Genomic DNA, 19,689 nt, shown 5'->3' on the forward strand with positions numbered 1-19,689 from the left:
TCTCGTCTCGATCTCACGAACCCAATATCGTGTCAATAAGTGTATTTTCCTCACCCTTACATTTGAGGTTATTGATATTTTCTAAATACAAGGAAGTTAAAGACACTCTGTCTTTGGATTCATATCTGTTCATTAAAATATGTACTAAAAAGTATGAAAAACGGCAGATTGAAGAAAATTTCAAAACTTTCCTGGAAATGTGTTTGTAAAGACACGCCTATGAGTTCTAAGCATAAGAGGTCGCTGTGGAGTAGAGACGACAAAGCCCTTTAGGCATATATGCGTTGATGGCAATTGTCCTAATCTGCATCGTGGATGAACCTGACGTGAGCTCTCTGGATGTTACCGATGACGACTCTTTGCCTCTTTCTGTCTCGCGTGTCCCGCAGTGTTTTCAGGTGGCGCTCAGGATGCTGGACGCCTGCTCGGGGGCTGCTGCTGAACTGCAGAGGGAAGACTTTGACAGACACATCTTCCATCAGCTCAGAGAGGAGAACGATCAGAGCGTCAGCCCAGTGAGTTTGAGCTTTGTTTTCATTTCTAAATGTTTCTATTGCAGCGTGCTATGAACGCCATTAACTCCTCAAGAACCCCAGTTTTGCAGAGGACTATTTCTAGCTGTCTACCAAAAAGAATGTACCTCCAACTCTCTACTATGCGGTTCTGTAAAAACACGGCCAGCACTTTAAACTCCCAGACAAACAGTACTAAAGGACTGTGGGAGACATTTTCTGCCACTGTTCTGCTGTTGTTGATGTTCTTGGAGAATCCCTTGATAGAAAGGGCCGATCGGCGGCCTCTGTAACATCTGTCTGTCTGTCTGTCAGCTATGGAAGTCGATGTGCCTGGCTCTGTCCAAGATGTGGTGCGATTCCAAGCTACACTACAGCATGCTGGAAAAAGCCTGCGTGGATGGAGATACGACGATGGCCGAGTGCCTGATCGAGATGGGCGCCGACATCAACAGGAAGACAAAGTCTGAGTCGCTCATTTACCAGGTGAGAGGTTACGGTGTCATTCTTTTTTCCTGTTTTTCAGCACAATAACTGAAAAAAAAAACCTCCAGAACGGAAATGAGTTGAAACCAGGAAATTGAAGGACATTGGGACCTTGTTTGGACTTGCTGATAGTATAGAATGCCCGTGTCGGTCGATCCGACATTTTGGTATTATTCAAACTGACTCTGCTGACATAACAGGCGGTGGTTGCCGATGTAGGGCGCATCATGAAGGGGAGAATCAGACAAGGATGACCACAGATTGCTGGGCAGCTGAGATCTTGGACACAGATTCCTCAATAAATCATTAAAAAGTGTCCTTAAAAGGAAGGCTGATGCATCATAAACATGCATCCAACGGTTTATTAGTGTTTTTTAAAATATTTTCTTAATACAGGGGAATTGTAAAGACACCTGCAGCAACTACAAGAAATACCAAAAGACCCTGTCAAAACTCAAATGATCTTAGTCTGACTGTATGTTTATGTATTTAGCAGACGCTTTTATCTTACAAATGAAGATATAACAAGCTATACAAAAAGCTAACCATAAACTACATAGAAGGAACCCACTAGTCCGACTCTGTCAGAGGTGACAGAGTAGAGATAGGGTGCAGGCATAGAAGGAAGGGCAGAAAGATAAAGTGCAAAGATAGAGGGGGTAGGTAAGTACAAGGTAAGTGCTCGGATAGGAGATGCTCTCTGAAGAGCTGGGTTTTCAAGAGCTTCTTGAAGATAGACAGGGACGCCCCTGTTCTGGTAGCGCTCGGTAGGTCATTCCACCATCGTGGGACGACACATGAAAAGAGTTTGGATTGTCTTAGGCGTGGTGTAGGCACTGCTAGACGACAATCCTGGGACGAACGGAGGAACTGAGTTGTGACATAAGTCTTTGCAAGAGCATTCAAGTAGATGGGAGCCGTTTCATTAAGCACTTTGTAGGCTAACATCAGCGACTTGAATTTGATGCGGGCGGCTAAGGGCAGCCAGTGGAGTTCAATGAACAGAGGGCTGACGTGTGTTCTTTTAGGCTGATCGAAGACCAGACGCGCCGCCGCGTTCTGGACCATCTGCAGAGGTTTCATAGTACAGGCTGGGAGACTAGTTAGGAGAGCATTGCAGTAGTCAAGGCAGGAGATGACCATGGCCTGCACCAGGAGCTGGGTGGCATGTTGGGTTAGGTATGGTCTGATCTTTCTTATGTTTACTAATGCAAAGCGACATGAACGAGCAACCGAGGTAACGTGATCTTTGAAGGTTAGTTGGTCATCAGTCGTGACACCCGAACAGGGCGCGACGCTGCTTGGAGACTTCTCATCCTAAACTCAAAGTTATTTCTTCAGATTAAAAAAAAGAAAACTCAGCTGTCGCACACCACAGAGTGGCTTTTGCAAACGTGGCTTGGAAAAAGTTTCCTGAGCAATGAAGGCGGTCATGAAAAACAACATCATGCCTGGAAAGTATCAGCGTGTTAGCGTTGAGTATTTAAGGTGGTAACGGTCAGCTCAAACCTCCACTCTGCTTAAATACAACCCCACAAAGCGTCACCGTGGATACCAACAGTCTAATCCACTACTGATAGACGAGCCATTGTCAACGAGCAGAACCTGGTCGTTTTGTCATTTATTAAGCTGAAACTTCACATTTTCTTTTCTCACTTTTCTCAGATTCAGTCTCAGATTGTAAACAGTTTGCTTCTACTAGAGGAAGGGGTTGCAGTGTGCTACCAAAGCTTCTGAATGTATAAAACCAGCGATGAATTTCCAGGTGTGTGAGAAAGGTGGACCTCTGGAGCTGGTGGAACTCCTGCTCACCCGCGGCGCCCACGAGCAGCACGTCCGCAGGGCTCTGGCTGTGAGCGTGAAGAGGGGCGACGGGCACGCCGTCATCCAGCTGCTCGGCCGTCTCGGTCTGGACCTGAACAACAGCGCACTCTGCCTGGGCGGCTTCAGGCTGGGCCGCCTGGACGCTGCCTGGCTGAGCCCCCTGCTGGCCGAAAGAGGCAGAACTTACAGTGTCCGATCCAGCAACAGTAAGCAGGATTTGCTGCCTCTTAGACAAAGACCTTTGGTTCTGAGAAGGATTTTATTTTATTCGTCATTATTTTGTGGCCATCGGATTAGTTTATTGATAAAATAAGGCGCCTAACTGATGTTTGTTTTCTATTTTTCAAGGTAAAGGTATGAGTTTGGCAAGGTACATTCAGTCTTTCCAGAGGTCCAAGAGCATCAGCTGCTTTTCCAGACCAATGTCCGACCAGTGTCTGACCTCTGGCTACATCTCTGACGAGAGTGACGACTCCAGCTTCAGCGTCGTCTCGGTGGAGGACTGCTTGTTTACCAATGACGACATGGAGAGCGACGGTAAAGAGATAGATGTCCAATAGTTATGGAATAGAAAAATACTTGATTCATCTCCCAGTGGGGGAAATTTAAAAGAAATCAAAAAGTGACGTCCTCCACGGCGTCAGCAGGGCTTAACATTAGGTGAAGAGTAAGAGTTTGACCCGAATACGTCAATGTAATCCGCTGAGAAGTTCCAACAAAGACACCAAATGTCTTCAGACGTGGAGGGTGACTGACGCTTTATTAGATTAATACGCCCGACGGAGAGCAGAGCCGGTCAGGCCATTCTAATAAGGTCTCCTGGCTGTGCTGTTGGCCACTCGTCTGAAAAACAAAGCTGAACATCATGTACTTCATACATTTTTCAACTTTCAAAATTAACATTATCTGACCCATGATCCTAAGTCATTGTGTCGTCTCTCATCCTGCTGATAAGATTACTGTGAAAAAGTCATGACCTCATTACTTTAGATTTCGCCTCGAAGCTTTTGGGATACATTTAGTCTGTACTTCAAACTCAGGTCAGTAAGTACGTGAAGGAGAAATAAATTAATTTCGTGATACTTTCTGGATGCTTCAGTTTGTATTTGTCCTTTGAATTGAAGCAACGTCAAATGTTCCTCATCCCAGTGACACGGCATCTTCAAATCAATGTATTTTAGATCTTTATCCTCAGTACTTGTTTTTGCACATAGTCTGTTTTCAGGTTGATTGTTTTCTTGTTTACGGTGTAGGTTATAGATAGTTCTTTTTTGTTCGTGTTACTGCCCTTTTTACTTTAATTCTGTTGGGATGAATAAAGTATATATCTAATATCTAATCTAATCTAAAGTTGCTTATCTTTAAACCTATGCCTTCAACATTATTACCTATGGAGACTCATAAGCCTCTTATTACAGCCTCCTTCTAATTGATTACGAAAAAAAAAAAGATTAATGAAAATGTGGATTCATTGCAAGTGTAACATTTGATTTGGGTTCATATAAAGTTTTTGGATTTATTTGCTTTTTAAAATGTTTTTTTTTTTTTCTATAGGAAGCGATTCAGTGTCCAGTCCTTTTAGTCTAAAGTCATATAACAACTCATCAGAGGAGCTGAGGGGGGAATCCTTCAAAAGGAAGCAGGGACGCCGCAGACACGCCAGCGCAGAGGTAAAGGCTTTTTAAAAAAAAAATGTATAAATGCACATCAAGATTATATGCTTTTGTCTCAAATTTCTTCTTTCAAATTTTGTTCCAACTCCATTTGTCGGCAAATGGTTTACTCTGGGGCGCGTGAAAGCATCTTACAAATGACCGTTAACTTCAAGACTTTCTCGGTGAGTTCTCCTGTTTCCCGTCTTTTTTCCCTCCCGTTCAGAGTGGACAGACTGAAAGTGAGACCAGCGAGCCTCTCCAAAGAAGATTTGGAAGGACAGGCTCCAGCCAAAAATGTAAGTCTCACTTTGCTTCTTTCTTTAACATCGTATACAAATGTTTCTCGTTGCGGAACCGTTTCTCAGTGATTGTTGCCTGTTTGTTATGTGTTTATTGAATCATTTGCATAGACGTGAATGATAGTTTGAAATAATGCATGCGTCAGAAAAAGCGAAAAAAGGGCAAAGCTGCATTTTAGGAGGCAGCTGTATCCGCATGCTCCACCACTGCCATGGCAAGTGTTAACTCATGATTGTGTTCTGCTCATCAGTGCTGGGTTCTGGTGAGAACTCTGCTGCTCTGCCCAAAGAAAGAGAGAGGATCCGTCTGCTGGACCTCTCGGGGAACGAGTTGGACTCGCTGTCCTGTCTGATGGACGATGCCTTCGTCCAACAGCAGCTGTGGCATCTCCTCCGCCTGGACCTGAGCCACAACAGCCTGCTGGAGTTTCCTCCTGCAATCTGCCAAGTAACGGTCTGAACAGAGTCACCAGAGATCTAATGATAACAGCGAACGCACGCGACAGCTTTGTTCTCCTTTGTTTTTGATGCGGTGCAGAGTTTGAAGAGCCTGACCCGACTGGACCTGCAGGGGAACCAGCTTCGGTCTCTGCCGGAGGAGCTGCTGTCTCTGCCCTCGCTGAGCATGCTGAATGTCTCCCGGAACTGCGTCGGTCCCGAACTAACCTTCGACCCCGCTGTCACCTGCCCGTCACTGAGGCAGCTCAACCTCTCATTCAACAAAATCGCCACGTTCCCTCATGAGCTGGGCGGCACCATGGAACAGCTGGAGGAGCTGTTTATGGAGGGGTAGGCTGTTTGGAAAGGTGGCATCAATAAAAACTATGTTTTAAAGCTTTTACAACAGTTCCTCCTGATATGTTTAGCGTGTTCTTTCTTGTTGCATTTGAAGTAAGAGAATGAATGAAGGTTAAAACGCTACATATTTGTATTCTTAAAGAAAGCCTGATCAGGTTTTTGCATCATGCATCTGCAGAGTTGCAGCAAAGTCAGCACTTTTCCTCTCACCTTTTTCCTTTTAGTAACAGCATAACTGAGCTGTGCACACCTCTGTGTCTGCCGGAGATCAAGCTGCTGGACGTGAGCAAGAACAGCGTGGAGAAGATTTCCCCTGACTTCCTGACCGGCTGCCCCAAACTGGAAACTTTGAATGCCTCCATGAACAAAATTTGTGAGTGCTGTCAAGTTAGCGAGAAAGCTATCAGAATGATAGAATGGACATATAACATGTGATACTGTGCAAAAGTCATTTCTTTATACTGTACTGTGCAAAACAGGAAATAGGTGCAGGGATTTATTTAAACGTGTAAAAGCTTAAGTAAGAGCTCGGCCTTTTTTAATGCTTGAATGATACATAGGTCAGTGTAATGTTGCTTAACAGGCAAAAACCACAAGAAAAATGCTCTGCTTGACTGGACTGAAAATGCATGAAAGAGAAGCCAAAGTAAAATTTTGAAAACTCTTCCCAAAGCCTGGAGAACTATTGCTCAAGACCGCTTTTAAAGATTACAACAAAGTGTGGCTGTTTGGAGGCAAAATGTAAAGAAATGACTTTTTGGAGCAAAGCGTAAAGGAATCCCTGTGTGTTACAGTTTGACTTCGGCATGAGACCCCAACACTACATCACAGTTTCACAGGATCGTATATAGAATTTTTTTAACTTAGGTTAAACATTTATATATTGTATAGTACTGAACTACACATACATTTAAATAATGTATTACCTGACATAACACACATACAGCTCACACCAACCAGAGGGGGAGAGGGAGCGTTACTCTTTCTCTCTTTGAGGGATATCAAACAACTGATACCACAGGATGGTGTTAGTGATCTGGATTTTGAAAGTCTGACTTTGTAAAACTACAAAGGTGTGCTATACCTTGAAACCGGAAACCTGCCTACGCTTGTTTCGGCAGTTGTTATCGCTGTAAAGGCTGATTTCACATTCTTTAATGGACTAACATCTAAAGAGGATCGCTGTCTCCTTAAGGTTCTCTGTCACAGCTGCCAGCCAAGATCACAACAGTCAAACTAGCAAACAACAACTTCTCTCACGTCCCTGAGGCCATACTTGATCTCCCAAAGTAAGTCAGACTCTCCACGGGAAAACTTTTGCTTCCTAATAAGCACTTTTGTCAGTAACAGAGTGGTCCCTGCTTTCTGTCTGTCCAGCTTGCGGTCAGTGGACATGAGGACCAACGACATTGCTGCTCTGCCTGGCCCGGGACTCTGGGTGTCCAGCAACATTAGGGAGCTGATGTTCAGTCAGAACTGCATCAAAGCTCTGGATCTGAGCGGACCAGTGCACAGATGGGCCCGCCTGGAGAAACTCCACCTGAATGACAACGGGCTGACTGAGGTGAAGGATCGTATGCAGAAGTTGATACATGATAGATTATCGCGAAGGCCGACCTTTAATGGTTGTGTCGCTCGGGTCCAGATCCCTCCACAGATCGGCTTGCTGGAAGGCCTGACCTCGCTGGATGTGAGTCGCAACACGAGCCTGCGGTCCTTCCCAGATGAAATGGGAAAACTTGGGAGACTGTGGGACCTGCCGCTGGACGGCCTTCGACTGCAGCTGGACCTCAAACTCATCGGCAGCAAGACCAAAGACATAATCAGGTCAGGCTTTCCAGGCTGCTTTCTGTTGCCACTGATATTAAAGGAACTCTGAATGACAATCCCTTAACCTCATAAGCCGTTGTACAGTTACTGTTGTTTGAGGAAGAGATTTAACGAGACGAACTTCACACGACACCTTGAAAAATTTCTCTGCCGCCCTGAAAGCAAAGCAACGTGCGGCGTCTGCTCTGGTCTCTTAGATTCCTGCAGCAGCGGCTGAAGAAGGCAGTGCCGTACTACCGCATGAAGCTCATCGTGGTGGGGAATGCGGGCAGCGGGAAGACCACCCTGATCCAGCAGCTGATGAAGCTGAAGCGCTGCCAGTCGAACTCAAAGCAGAGCGCCGTTGGCATCGACGTCCTGGACTGGACCATAAGGGAACGGGACAAGAAGAAAATGGTGCTGAATGTGTGGGACTTTTCAGGTTGGTCGGTGTGTGAAAAAATCAAAAAGCACTCAGATCTTGCATGTTGTAGGATAAGGACTGAATTAAATCGCTCATCAGCAGGTGCTTTTTGAAGATGCGCAGTTTTAACTGCTCGAGTATCAGTTTTGAGATGGATTTCTCATTAATCCTGGTGTGATTTAGTGTCCCTTCCTGCATCTTTACCCTGCAGGTGGAGAGGAGTTCAGTGGCTCTCACCCTCACTTCCTGACGTCCAGAGCTCTCTACCTGGTGGTCTACAACCTCAGCAAAGGAGCCAGTCAGGTGGATGCTCTCAAACCCTGGCTCTTCAACATCAAAGTGAGCTCATAAACCGAAGCTGAACCATGTCAAACCAAATCAACGTGGTTTGTAAGCTAAAACGTCTGGAAATGAAAGTATCTGTGGATTGAGACAGGAGGTTTAGTGTGGATGTGGGGTTTTCTATGATATGTTTAGATATGTTTACACCAACTCACTGGGACAGATCATCCGATCACATGGCTTCTCATACCAATGTTATGCTGATGATACCCAGCTCTATCTGTCATTCCCACCTGACGACCACACGGTCTCAGCAGGAATCTCAGACTGTCTCTCTGACATATCAACATAGATGAAAGCACATCACCTCCAAGTTGACCTCCCAAAAACTGAACTGCTTGTCTTCCCAGCCAAAGCAACCACACACCACAGCATCTGCATCCAAACTGAATCCCTATCTCTTGCTCCATCAAAGGTTGCTAGAAACTTGGGTGTCATGATTGATGACCAACTAACTTTTAAAGATCACGTTACCTCGGTTGCTCGTTCATGTCGCTTTGCATTAGTAAACATAAGAAAGATCAGACCATACCTAACCCAACATGCCACCCAGCTCCTGGTGCAGGCCATGGTCATCTCCCGCCTTGACTACAGCAATGCTCTCCTAACTGGTCTCCCAGCCTGAAACCTCTGCAGATGGTCCAGAACGCGGCGGCGCGTCTGGTCTTCGATCAGCCTAAAAGAACACACGTCACCCCTCTGTTCATTGAACTCCACTGGCTGCCCTTAGCCGCCCGCATCAAATTCAAGTCGCTGATGTTAGCCTACAAAGTGCTTAATGGAACGGCTCCCATCTACTTGAATGCTCTTGCAAAGGCTTATGTCACAACTCGGTCCCTCCGTTCGTCCCAGGATTGTCGTCTAGCAGCTCCTACACCACGCCTAAGACAATCCAAACTCTTTTCATGTGTCGTCCCATGATGGTGGAATGACCTACCGAGCGCTACCAGAACAGGGGCATCCCTGTCTATCTTCAAGAAGCTCTTGAAAACCCAGCTCTTCAGAGAGCATCTCCTATCCTAGCACTTACCTTGTACTTACCTACCCCCTCTATCTTTGCACTTTATCTTTCTGCACTTCCTTCTATGCCTGCACCCTATCTCTACTCTGTCACCTCTGACAGAGTCGGACTAGTGGGTTCCTTCTATGTAGTTTATGGTTAGCTTTTTGTATAGCTTGTTATATCTTATAGATAAACATAAACATAGAAATAATGTCTGCAACTTTCCTTCAGGCAGTAGCTCCACTGTCTCCAGTCATCCTAGTGGGAACACACACAGATATGAGCGAGGAGTCGCAGCTCCAGGCGTGCCTAAACAAAATCGGAGAGGAGCTGCTAAGCCATCAGGGCTTCCCTGCCATCAGGGATTACCACATGGTCTCCTTCTGTGAGGACTCGGACTCCATTGCCAAACTCCGCAAAGCCATCATCAGGGAGGTTGTCAACTTCAAGGTAAAAGGAAAAAAAAAACAGGAAATCAAGCATTTTGTTTCCTTTCCCCACATTACCTCTCAACCCGTCTCCCGTTTCTCCCACAGATCCAGGGCCAGCCCGTTATGGGTCAGCTTGTGCCAGACAGCTACGTGGAGCTGGAGCGCAGGCTTCTCCAGGAGAGGAGCGGGGTCCCTCCAGAGTTCCCCATCCTCAGGCACCACAAGCTTCTGCAGCTCATCCTGGAGAGTCAGCTGCAGCTGGAGGAGGCCGAGCTGCCCCACGCCATCCATTTCCTCAGTGAAGTCGGTCAGTTTGGGCTCGGTTTAAGAGGCTGGTGCTTCTGATGCATGAGAATCTCCAACTGAAGTTGAAATCCTACATTCTGTTGTTGAGAAAAAAGTTGTTTCCTGCTACAAAAACATTGGAATTTGGATTGGATTTCTGATTAATTGATATGCCCGAGCCCTCCCTCGTAGAATCAGCAGTTAGCGGCAGGCCCCCCCCATGAGTGATCAGCTATTCAGCTGAAATTTCTTTTGCATCTGAACCGAATGGAATTAGGGATTTTCTTGACATTTAAATTACTGATAGTGCCTCCATGGATTAACACTTTGTGTTTTTGTCACTTTAGGGATTTTATTGCACTTTGATGATCCTGCATTTCAGCTTCAAGAGCTCTATTTTATCAACCCACAGTGGCTGTGCAGCATCCTCTCTCAGGTAACCGTCTATAACTCATACATGTCAATAAGCCTAATTGATTACTGTTAAGCTAAGCAACATTTTGTGATATTTTACAGTTACAGAGGTATTGTCACTGGAGAATAAGCATGAAAAGCACAAAATATCTGTGCTCAACTTCAGCCTGAGTTGATTTTAAAATCCTGCTGTTGGTTTATGAAGCTTTAATTTGTTTAGGGTCAAAAATACAGTTCAGATCTTCTGGTATGTTATGAACCTTCCAGACATGACCTTGGGGGACAATTTAAATTCAGAGACACAATCTCTCTCTCCATTGGCCACTGTATGGAGTGTTTTATGACTGTCAGAAGGATGTGTTATCTGTCCTGTGTGTAGAATCTGACATTGAAGAGCTGTGGCGTCTGGAAGCAACCCAAAGGAGTTGTTCAGCGCTCTGCCGTGGAACGGTTTATGTTTGAGACCAAATGCTTCCCGAAGAGCCACCTGGTGCAGTTCTTCAAACTTTTGGAGAAGTTTCAGATTGCTCTTCCCTTCGGGGAGGACCAGCTGCTGGTGCCCGGCAGGTACGTTCAGAGTCGCATATTTCATCGAGATATCAAGAACGAGACGAATGCCGGCACATAATTGTCTCAAACACTGACCGGTCGTGCCGTTGTCTGCAGTTTGTCCAAACACAGACCTGAAATCGAGCTGCCTCATTGTGAGAACTCAGAGGTGATTGTGCGTCTGTATGAGATGCCGTACTTCCCCATGGATTATTGGTCTCGGCAGATCAGCCGCCTATTGGAGGTCTCCTCTTACTTGCTTTGCGGGAGAGGTAAACTGAAAAAAAGAATCCTTGCTTCTCCAGTGCTGTTCCTCTGTGTATGAGTTAAAGAAAGAAGGCCTTGGTTGATAATATCTGTCTCACTCTGTCCTGTCCAGAAAAAGTGCTTCGACCCAACCGGATCTACTGGAAGCGAGGGATTTATCTGAACTGGTCCCCGGAGGCATACTGTCTGGTGGAGGCTGCTTCAGAAGAAGAGAGTCCCTCCAGTTTTGTCAGAATAACTGTGCCGTCTTCACGGAAAGGTGCGACAGCGTTTTAAGACGTTCAAAACAAACAGTTTGAAAGTATCCTGTCCTTTCTTCGTAATGCTAACCGTTATCTCCGTTTTCCCAGGCCGGGTGTTACTGGGTCAGGTGGTGGACCACATCGACTCCGTGCTGGAGGAATGGTTCCCTGGTCTGCTGAACACTGACATGCACGGCAGCGGAGAAGCTCTGCTAAAGAGGTGGGCTCTGTACAGCTTTGAGGACGGACAGGAATGGAGCAAGATTCTGCTGGAGGACCTTTTTAGCTATTCTGATAATGGTACATACTGTAAAGATCTCCTCCTGTATTGATAATACAACTAGCTAAGAATTATTTTCTAATCTGTGACATTTAGGTGCAAATCACAGTGAGCTGAAAGCCAAAGGGGATCAGAAACCCCTCATTTTAGTCATCCTGCTTGCATGTCCTCAGCTTTGTTCGCTGTACCAAAGAAGTTTCGACATTATCAATCCTAGATTTTTTGCTGGTGAACTCGGAGGATCCCCGCTGCACACTTCCCATCTCTCAGATCGCCCCTGACTTGGTGCTGAGTGACCAGCCTGCAGGAACAATACTGGACAGTGAAGAACTGGAAGTAGACATGTGTAAAGAGAACCGGCTAGGTACTGCACCATAAGAAGAGCAAGATTTTCTCTGCCTGCAATGCTGTTGTGGTTTTGCTTCCAAATATCTTAAATGGGAACATCTGCATCATCTTCCACAGGGGACGGTGGGTTTGGAACAGTTTATCGAGGTGTCTATAAAAATGAAGATGTAGCTGTGAAGATATTCAACAAACATGCGTCAGAGCTTTACATCTACAGACTCCTCAGACAGGTACAGCTGAAACGTCCCTGAAGCTTTGGCTGCTGTTAGTATTGAGTTTTGGACAGTTCAATGTCTCAATCAGTGATTTGACAGCTAAGAAGAGCTCAACAGTTGCCCAAATGTGGCAGATTTACTAATCTCTGTTTCCCTGCAGTCTTGTAGAAATGAAATTGTTTGCCAGCCTTTAGAACTGACCAGACCCTGCCTGTCATTGTGTCTGTCCTTCATTGGTTGCTTTTCAGGAACTGGTGGTGTTAGGCCGTCTCCGTCACCCCAGCCTGGTGGGTCTGCTGGCAGCCGGCTCAGCTCCTCAGGTCCTGGTGATGGAGCTGGCTATGCGAGGCTCTCTGGATTCCCTCTTTGAGCACGAGAACAGCAGCCTCAACCAAAAGCTCCAGCACAGGATCGCTCTGCAGGTGGCAGATGGACTCAGGTATGATGTTAGGAATGACTTGTCTTAGTTGAGGTTTGCACACAAGCTATGAATGTCTTACCTCGTTCATGTAACAAGCAGATCAAACAGATCTGATGCCAATTAAGTGCAGAGCTTTTGTGGACCAAAAAAGTGGAGCACATCAGTCCAGCTCTGACGTTTTTACACTGGCTGCCTGTCCATCAGAGGATAGACTTTAAAGTTCTGATGCTGGTCTAAAAAGCTCTGAATGGTCTAGGACCAAAATACATCAGTGACCTCCTGACCCGCTATGAACCTCCCAGACCCCTCAGGTCATCTGGATCTGTTTTTTTTAATCAGTTCCCAGAGTCAGAACCAGATATGGAGAAGCTGTATTCAGCTTCTATGCTCCGCATGTCTGGAACAAACTCCCAGAAAGCCTCAGATCAGCTGAAACACTGAAACAGTGTATTTAAGTCCAGGTTGAAGACACACCTATTTTCAGCTGCATTTGAATACAGCTCTCAATAAGCTTGAGTTTCAAAAGGGAATCATATTTTAACTACTGATTTTATCTTTCATATATTTAATTTTATTCTGATTTTATCTATTGTTCTTTTTTCTTTCTTTTGTTTAAATTTTAAATCATGCTTTTTATTTATTCTGTTTTAATGTCTCTGTGAAGCACTTTGAATCACCTTGTCGTTGAATTATGCTATACAAATAAACTTGTAGAGTTATACATTTCAGGAGGAAGCAAATCATAAAATGTTCATTGCCTAAAATTCCGATTATAATTTTTAAGGCATTCAACCTCACACCTATCTTCAAAATCAGATTCGAATCTTCTGTTTTAAACCTCTGGTCTTTGTCTTTTCACTTACCGAAGGCCAGCTAAAGCTTATTGAGCCCATAGAAAGTGAGGTCTGATAATCGAATGATCTCCTGCACGAGATGGGGAAAAAAAATAATAAAACGTGGAAACATTTGAAAATGACTCCCATTCATTTACTGTGTGATCAGGTACCTTCACTCCGCCATGATTATCTATCGAGACCTGAAGCCCCACAACGTCCTCCTGTTCAACCTGAAGACCGACTCTGAGATCGTCGCCAAGATCACAGATTACGGTATCGCCCAGTACTGCTGCAGCATGGGAGTGAGAAGCTCGGAGGGCACACCAGGTCAGACTGACAGAAGCCTATAACGTTCTCCTAAACCCTGGCAGAGATTTTCCCACCAGATGTGACATCCTTACGGATTTAGCAGCACACCATTCTGAACAGAATCCCGTGTATCTGCCAGGTTTCCGAGCCCCAGAGGTCGCCCGGGGCAATGTGATCTACAACCAGCGGGCTGACGTCTTCTCCTTCGGCCTGCTGCTCTACGACCTGCTGACGTGCGGCGAACGCATTTCAGACGGCATGAAGTTCCCCAGCGAGTTCGATGAGATCGCAGTGCAGGGAAAGCTGCCAGGTAATGAATAAATCAGTTGTTCTGACCACCAAATCGGTCATTTCTTAATATCTTCATATTATTCTAGATTGGCGATCAGCCAAAATTTGATGACCTGAATTGTGTGTTACCTGATTTTGATTTTGTAGAATTTTCTACAATTTGTTGAAAGAATGATAGGAAAATAAAATGTTCACGCACAGATCCAGTGAAACACTATGGCTGCTCACCATGGCCCGGCTTTCAGGCGCTAATGAAGGACTGTCTGAGAGGAAACCCACAGGACCGACCCACATCTGCTCAGGTGAGAACCTGAACACCGTGTAACAGCTGCTGCTTTCATTTTTCTTGGGTAGAAACAGGGGAACAGGTTAGAAAAAGGCAGAGTAGTGTAGAAAGTGTAGTTGCTGTGTTTGTTTTTGACTGTAGCTAACTTTTTTAACTAAAAAAACTATTTTTTTGCCTTATATCTTGTGTGCAGCTGTTTGACAGACTGAACTCAGGTGAAATGCTGTGTCTTATGCGGGAGCTGAAGGTTCCCGGGATGCACAGCGCTGAGTGCATCACAGTGAGCTCTGGAAGCGGCGATGGCCCAACTGCCAGCCACGCAGCCTGGCTTGGCGGGGGCAGCAGCACCCAGAGGCGGGGCTTCATCACAGCCGTGGACCTGGACACCAACACCGTCACCACACAGGTAATGCCACACGCTTAGTTGCCAGAACATCAACTGCAGCAGTAACACAGCAGCTGTTAGCAGTATCTCAGTGACCACACCTCACAGTTCATGTCCACAGGCAGGTTATTTCCTTTGTGTGCAGGAAGTGGACACCAGCCCCATCCTGTGCCTTGTGACGGTCCAGATCCCGAACGAGGCCTGTGATTGGCTCGTGGCAGGCACGCAGTCTGGCTCCTTACTGGTCATCAGCACGCAGGACGTGTCCACTTGGCACTACCTGCAGGGCCTCACCGATGCTGTCACCTCACTGTACTTCCACGTACATCCTCGCCGGGCGTAAGTCTCCGTAAAAGCTCGCTGAAAAACTCCTGCTGCTTCAGCTGTGTGAACACCGTGTGAACGTCTGGGATCAGTTGAGCCTGTTGTCATGTCATATCAAAACTGGCTGCCTTTCTTCAGGCAAAAAAGCTGATTGTTCATGTGATACCGCTCCATACACCCCAGGCTTCAAATGTCAAACGAGTGCAAAACTATTTCACTGAATTACCGAATTTTTCACTTTTTTTTCCATTTCCAATCAACCTTTGAAATACACACGAAAATGTGGATGGAAACGGGACTGATGATTCCAGCCTCTCACGAATGCTAAGGGACAGGAAGCCAACGTGTGAGAGTACATAGACTTGCCAAAAAGCTGCTTTTGAGAGAGATTTTGTTTGGAAACAACAGCGACCTCTTCCACACCGATTTCTACACATTCCACCTTTACACGAGAGCTTTTTCGCAATGGTTGAATGATGATTTATCCTGTTAGAAAACAGTTAAGCTTCAGGGCAAATGAATCAAAATGTGACTGTTGTGTGAGAATATTCTCTTGTGGAAAGTTGTCTTGAATACTGTATTTATATGTATTTTTTTTCTTTTCAGCCAAAGAAAGAATTACTTGCTGGCTGGGACAGCAGATGGAATTCTCAGTGTTTATGAGGACTCTGTGCTCATGGTAAACACTCAGCAATAAATACAGGACTCAGTGTGTTTTTGTTGCTTACATTCTGGCCTTGTATGCGAATCATTCCAACTGTCTCTGCTTCCTAAACCTGTAAAAATAGCTGATTAACGTGTCCTCTCGTTCTGCTCTTCCCAGCAGGAGAGCGGGCAGCCGGTTAAAACTCTCACCGTGGGCAACGTCAACACCCCGGTCGTGTGTTTGGGCCAGTCGGTGCACTCGCTGGACAGCAGGTCCGTGTGGGCCGGCTGCGGAACCAGTGTCCTCTGCTTCTCTGCCGACTACGACGTCTGCAAGTCCATCGACACCAGACCAAACCTCATTCTCCAGTGAGCCTCTGCCATGTGTGATTAATGAATTCATCCTGCGATGCCTGTTTTGTGCTGAAGTTCCACAACCGAGCAGTTTCACTGGTAACAGTAGCAGTGTGACAGTGGTGTGTGTGTCTGTGTGTTCCCCGCAGGCAGCAGAGGTCACTGAGCGGCGAGGCTTGTGTGTCTCGTATGGTGGTGGATAAATTTGTGTACCTGAGCAAATCTGGGACGCCGACCGTTGAAGTTTGGGACAAGAGGAGAGAGAGGATGGTGGACTGCATCGACTGCGCTCAGATTATTAGGTCAACGCACACACACACACACACAATTAAATCTGAAAAATTGTTCTGCAGTTGCAAAAGTGAGTTGCATCAACCACCATCCACCATGTTGCTGGATTTAGCCGATTTTTTTTTTTTTTAGCTAGATTTTTCTTTTTGATTGGTGAACACATGAGGAAGTCATTGTGACAAATTTGGGTCATGCGACAGCAGCAACGTATCGATGTGTGATCTCCTTGCAGACACAAATCTGGCTGCAGAGGCAGGCAGGGCGGCCGAGCGGAGCTGTCGTCTGGGGCATCACCCTCCTGGGCCACGGTGAAGGCCCTGCTGGTGCAGAGCCCTGCAGCTCTCTGGGTCGGCACTAGAGGGGGCCACCTGCTGCTGCTGGAGCTCTCCAAACACCAGACGCTGCAGGTCATGGCGCCCGACTGCGATTCTATCCGCTCCATCGCCTCTGCATTCATACGTGGGTCCTCGATATTTGTCTGGTCTAAATGCCTCCATGATGCAAATTGACTGTTATTTTATTATATTTAAAGCATCATGTTCTCTATAATACAATCTATAATACATCTATAATACATCTATAATACAATCTATAATATATATATAATACATCTATAATACAATCTATAACACATCTATAATACATCTATAATACAATCTATAATACATCTATAATACAATCTATAATAATCTATAATACATCTATAATACAATCTATAATATGTCTATAATCTATAATATATCTATAATACAATCTATAATACAATCTATAATATATCTACAATACAATCTATAATACATCTATAATACATCTATAATGCAATCTATAATATATCTATAATACATCTATAATGCATATATAATACAATCTATAATATATCTATAATACAATCTATAATATAATCTCTATGATACAATACATAAAGATGACTTTTAATGTCTGACAACCATCAAACGCGAGTGAATTTTACCACTTCAGGGTCAGCTTGTTAGTTTTCTAAAAACAGGTCATATCTTGTGTGGCCTGCAACAGTGAGAGTGTGAGAACTGATAAAAACAAAGCAAAGGAAAATAAAGATAAGTGAAGGGAAACATTTCAAACAGCTGGGTTTTTGTTTGGTTTTGCGTCCGCGGTTTCTCGGGGCGTTTGCGTGCGGACGGCTCGGCGTGTTTTTATTCGTGTCACAGTTTGTGTTTAAACTCGACCCCTCGAACCAGCCTGTCTGTCTAAGCTCTGTGGCTGCGTCTCGTTTCTGTCGTTCAGATACGTTGAACTGGAAGAACGTGATGCTGGTTTTGGGCCGAAGACTCCCACAAGAGAAGAGTCACGATGGTGAGTGCGAGGGCTCGTTGTTTGTCTCACACACTTATCAAAACAGTTGTCTTGCTGTGGGACTTTCTCTGCAGAAGTCCAACATGTGTGTGTGTGTGTGTGTGTGTGTGTGCTTGTTCCTTGGCGCTCAGATGAGGAGTCTGTACTGATGGTGTGGAACAGCATGCTGCCGATGGAGGTCAAAGACCTGAAGAAGCACTGTGAGAAGAGAGAGCGGATCACTGCCAAAATGAGAGAGCAGCTCCATCACGTCTGAACCCGGGTTTGGATTCTTTTGTACTATCTTATTTGTTTAATTTTTTTTATTCTGGATTTAATGTCATAGCTTTTGACAGTAGACTCAAATCTCACATTTTGTACAGGTTTTGCAGGTTTTCATTGTGTAATCTTTTGTAGTTTAAGGACAAACCTCCATCCTGATCCGCCTATTAATCAGCGAAGGTTTAAAGACTTTGAGTTTATGTTGAGGTCCGACTGGGGAATGCTCAAAGAAATTGCAAAAAAAACCCAAAAACCTAAGGGCTACACCTCAGATTCCACACACCTTAGTTGAACCCTTAGAACGTGGCAGCACAGCTTAGGTTTGTCAAGTCACATCTGAACAAACCACAAGACTTCTGGAGCAATGTCCTTTGGGCATATGAGACCAAAGTGGAGATGTTTGGTCGTAACGCACAGCAGCACGTTTGGAGGAACCCAAACACAGCATATCAGCACAAACTGTCAAGCGTCGTGTCAAAGCTTGGCTGAAACCGGGTCATACAGCAAGATCCGAATACACCAAGCCTAAACATATGCGTGAATGTTATATATATATATTTTTTTAAGAAACGTGACTCGGAGATGTGCTTCTTTTTTTCCAAAGGATTTCCTGTTAGATGCCTTTTTCTGCACGTCTTCGAGTTGATGCTCGAGCAAACGTTCGCTCGCTATCTTGCAGTTTTACATGTCAGGTTTTATGGAAATAGTCAGCTTTGGGCTAAATAGCTGACCATATCTGAGCTTTTACTTGCCTTTTGTTACAATGAGTTTGTCGATGACAGATGAGCCAAAAAGTTGATGTTGGTCCCTGCTGTTGGTCCCTTCTTATTATATTAAATTTGCTTTATATCCCAAGAATATTCAAGATAAAGTGATGGTATATTTGCTGTTCGAGTGGCTTGTAGCTTCTGTCGTAGTTGTGGGAAAGTACTGTTTTTGGTGTGGCTGATACAGATAGAATGTCTCAGGGATGGTGCATGTATATTTAAACATGCAGCTAGAAACACCATAGCAACCACATACACCACACCTACACCATCACTCACTGTATTTCTACATGGTTTCGTAGTCATTTTTTCTTCTTTTTTTTTAACAGAAGAACCAACCAAAAGGGATGAACTCTGCAGAGCATTGATGTTTCCATCAGTCACACTGAGGGGGGACCAAGTGCACTTTTCAGGACTCAGTCCAGGAAGCCCAACAAACTCATGAGAAGGGGGGGCGCAATTGAAAGAATCCGATTCAAGAAAAATTGCCTTTCTTCTATTGTTTAAACACTTCAGTTTTCTCAGATGATGACAGTCCTTTCATTTTTGTGGTGTGACACTTTGCTCAAAGGGACACATGATCTAATCTGTGTTTTCAGGGCTGAGAGCAGTGTGGATGTTAAAGAAAACTTTTACCTGTAGCACCGCAGAAACTACAGAGAGAGCCAAAAGGAAAAGAAAAGCCACTATAAGTGTAAATTGGATTATTTATTTTCGAATGTGTGTGTGTTTGTTTATCTCTGTGTACCTGTGAGCTCAGTCACTCCACGTCTGCAAGGACTCAAAACATCTCATGATGCTGCCTGCTTTGTACATGTTTTTAATGTTCTCTGAAGTCACTGTGAGGTCAAACAGGACAAGTGAGTAAAAGCTATTTTATGTACGACGACGGCTCTGTGTTTATGTTGCTGTCAGAGCGTTATTCAGAAAATTAAAGGTTAGGTTTATGAGTTTAGTTTTCACAATGTCCTTTGAGTTGAAACGTTCGTATTTGCGGGGTAACG

The 19,689-nt window shown here is 45.0% G+C and overlaps 1 protein-coding gene across 3 annotated transcripts in view; it reads left to right on the forward strand.

Moving 5' to 3' along the window:
* Positions 1–19,650, forward strand: part of lrrk2 (leucine-rich repeat kinase 2) — a 34,042-nt gene extending 14,392 nt beyond the window's left edge. For all 3 annotated transcript variants that reach the window (XM_072386417.1, XM_072386416.1, XM_072386418.1), the window contains 36 exons: positions 390–515; positions 828–998; positions 2,764–3,028; positions 3,171–3,359; positions 4,377–4,492; positions 4,701–4,773; positions 5,028–5,224; positions 5,315–5,565; positions 5,799–5,947; positions 6,770–6,863; positions 6,952–7,138; positions 7,220–7,401; positions 7,602–7,825; positions 8,019–8,146; positions 9,384–9,602; positions 9,689–9,890; positions 10,216–10,304; positions 10,662–10,849; positions 10,949–11,103; positions 11,211–11,357; positions 11,449–11,640; positions 11,838–11,984; positions 12,086–12,198; positions 12,432–12,622; positions 13,607–13,767; positions 13,889–14,059; positions 14,242–14,342; positions 14,520–14,732; positions 14,857–15,050; positions 15,642–15,714; positions 15,859–16,049; positions 16,184–16,336; positions 16,558–16,784; positions 17,589–17,657; positions 17,789–17,919; positions 19,015–19,650. In XM_072386417.1, coding sequence (XP_072242518.1) covers positions 390–515; positions 828–998; positions 2,764–3,028; positions 3,171–3,359; positions 4,377–4,492; positions 4,701–4,773; positions 5,028–5,224; positions 5,315–5,565; positions 5,799–5,947; positions 6,770–6,863; positions 6,952–7,138; positions 7,220–7,401; positions 7,602–7,825; positions 8,019–8,146; positions 9,384–9,602; positions 9,689–9,890; positions 10,216–10,304; positions 10,662–10,849; positions 10,949–11,103; positions 11,211–11,357; positions 11,449–11,640; positions 11,838–11,984; positions 12,086–12,198; positions 12,432–12,622; positions 13,607–13,767; positions 13,889–14,059; positions 14,242–14,342; positions 14,520–14,732; positions 14,857–15,050; positions 15,642–15,714; positions 15,859–16,049; positions 16,184–16,336; positions 16,558–16,784; positions 17,589–17,657; positions 17,789–17,913 — 5,673 coding nt within the window. In that variant the 3' untranslated portion in view covers positions 17,914–17,919; positions 19,015–19,650. The remainder of the gene's footprint in view (positions 1–389; positions 516–827; positions 999–2,763; positions 3,029–3,170; positions 3,360–4,376; positions 4,493–4,700; positions 4,774–5,027; positions 5,225–5,314; positions 5,566–5,798; positions 5,948–6,769; positions 6,864–6,951; positions 7,139–7,219; positions 7,402–7,601; positions 7,826–8,018; positions 8,147–9,383; positions 9,603–9,688; positions 9,891–10,215; positions 10,305–10,661; positions 10,850–10,948; positions 11,104–11,210; positions 11,358–11,448; positions 11,641–11,837; positions 11,985–12,085; positions 12,199–12,431; positions 12,623–13,606; positions 13,768–13,888; positions 14,060–14,241; positions 14,343–14,519; positions 14,733–14,856; positions 15,051–15,641; positions 15,715–15,858; positions 16,050–16,183; positions 16,337–16,557; positions 16,785–17,588; positions 17,658–17,788; positions 17,920–19,014) is intronic.
* The last annotated feature ends 39 nt before the right edge of the window (positions 19,651–19,689 follow it).

This window comes from Leuresthes tenuis, unplaced genomic scaffold (assembly GCF_036924035.1).
Source record: "Leuresthes tenuis unplaced genomic scaffold, fLeuTen1.0.hap1 SCAF_5, whole genome shotgun sequence".
NCBI lineage: Eukaryota > Metazoa > Chordata > Actinopteri > Atheriniformes > Atherinopsidae > Leuresthes > Leuresthes tenuis.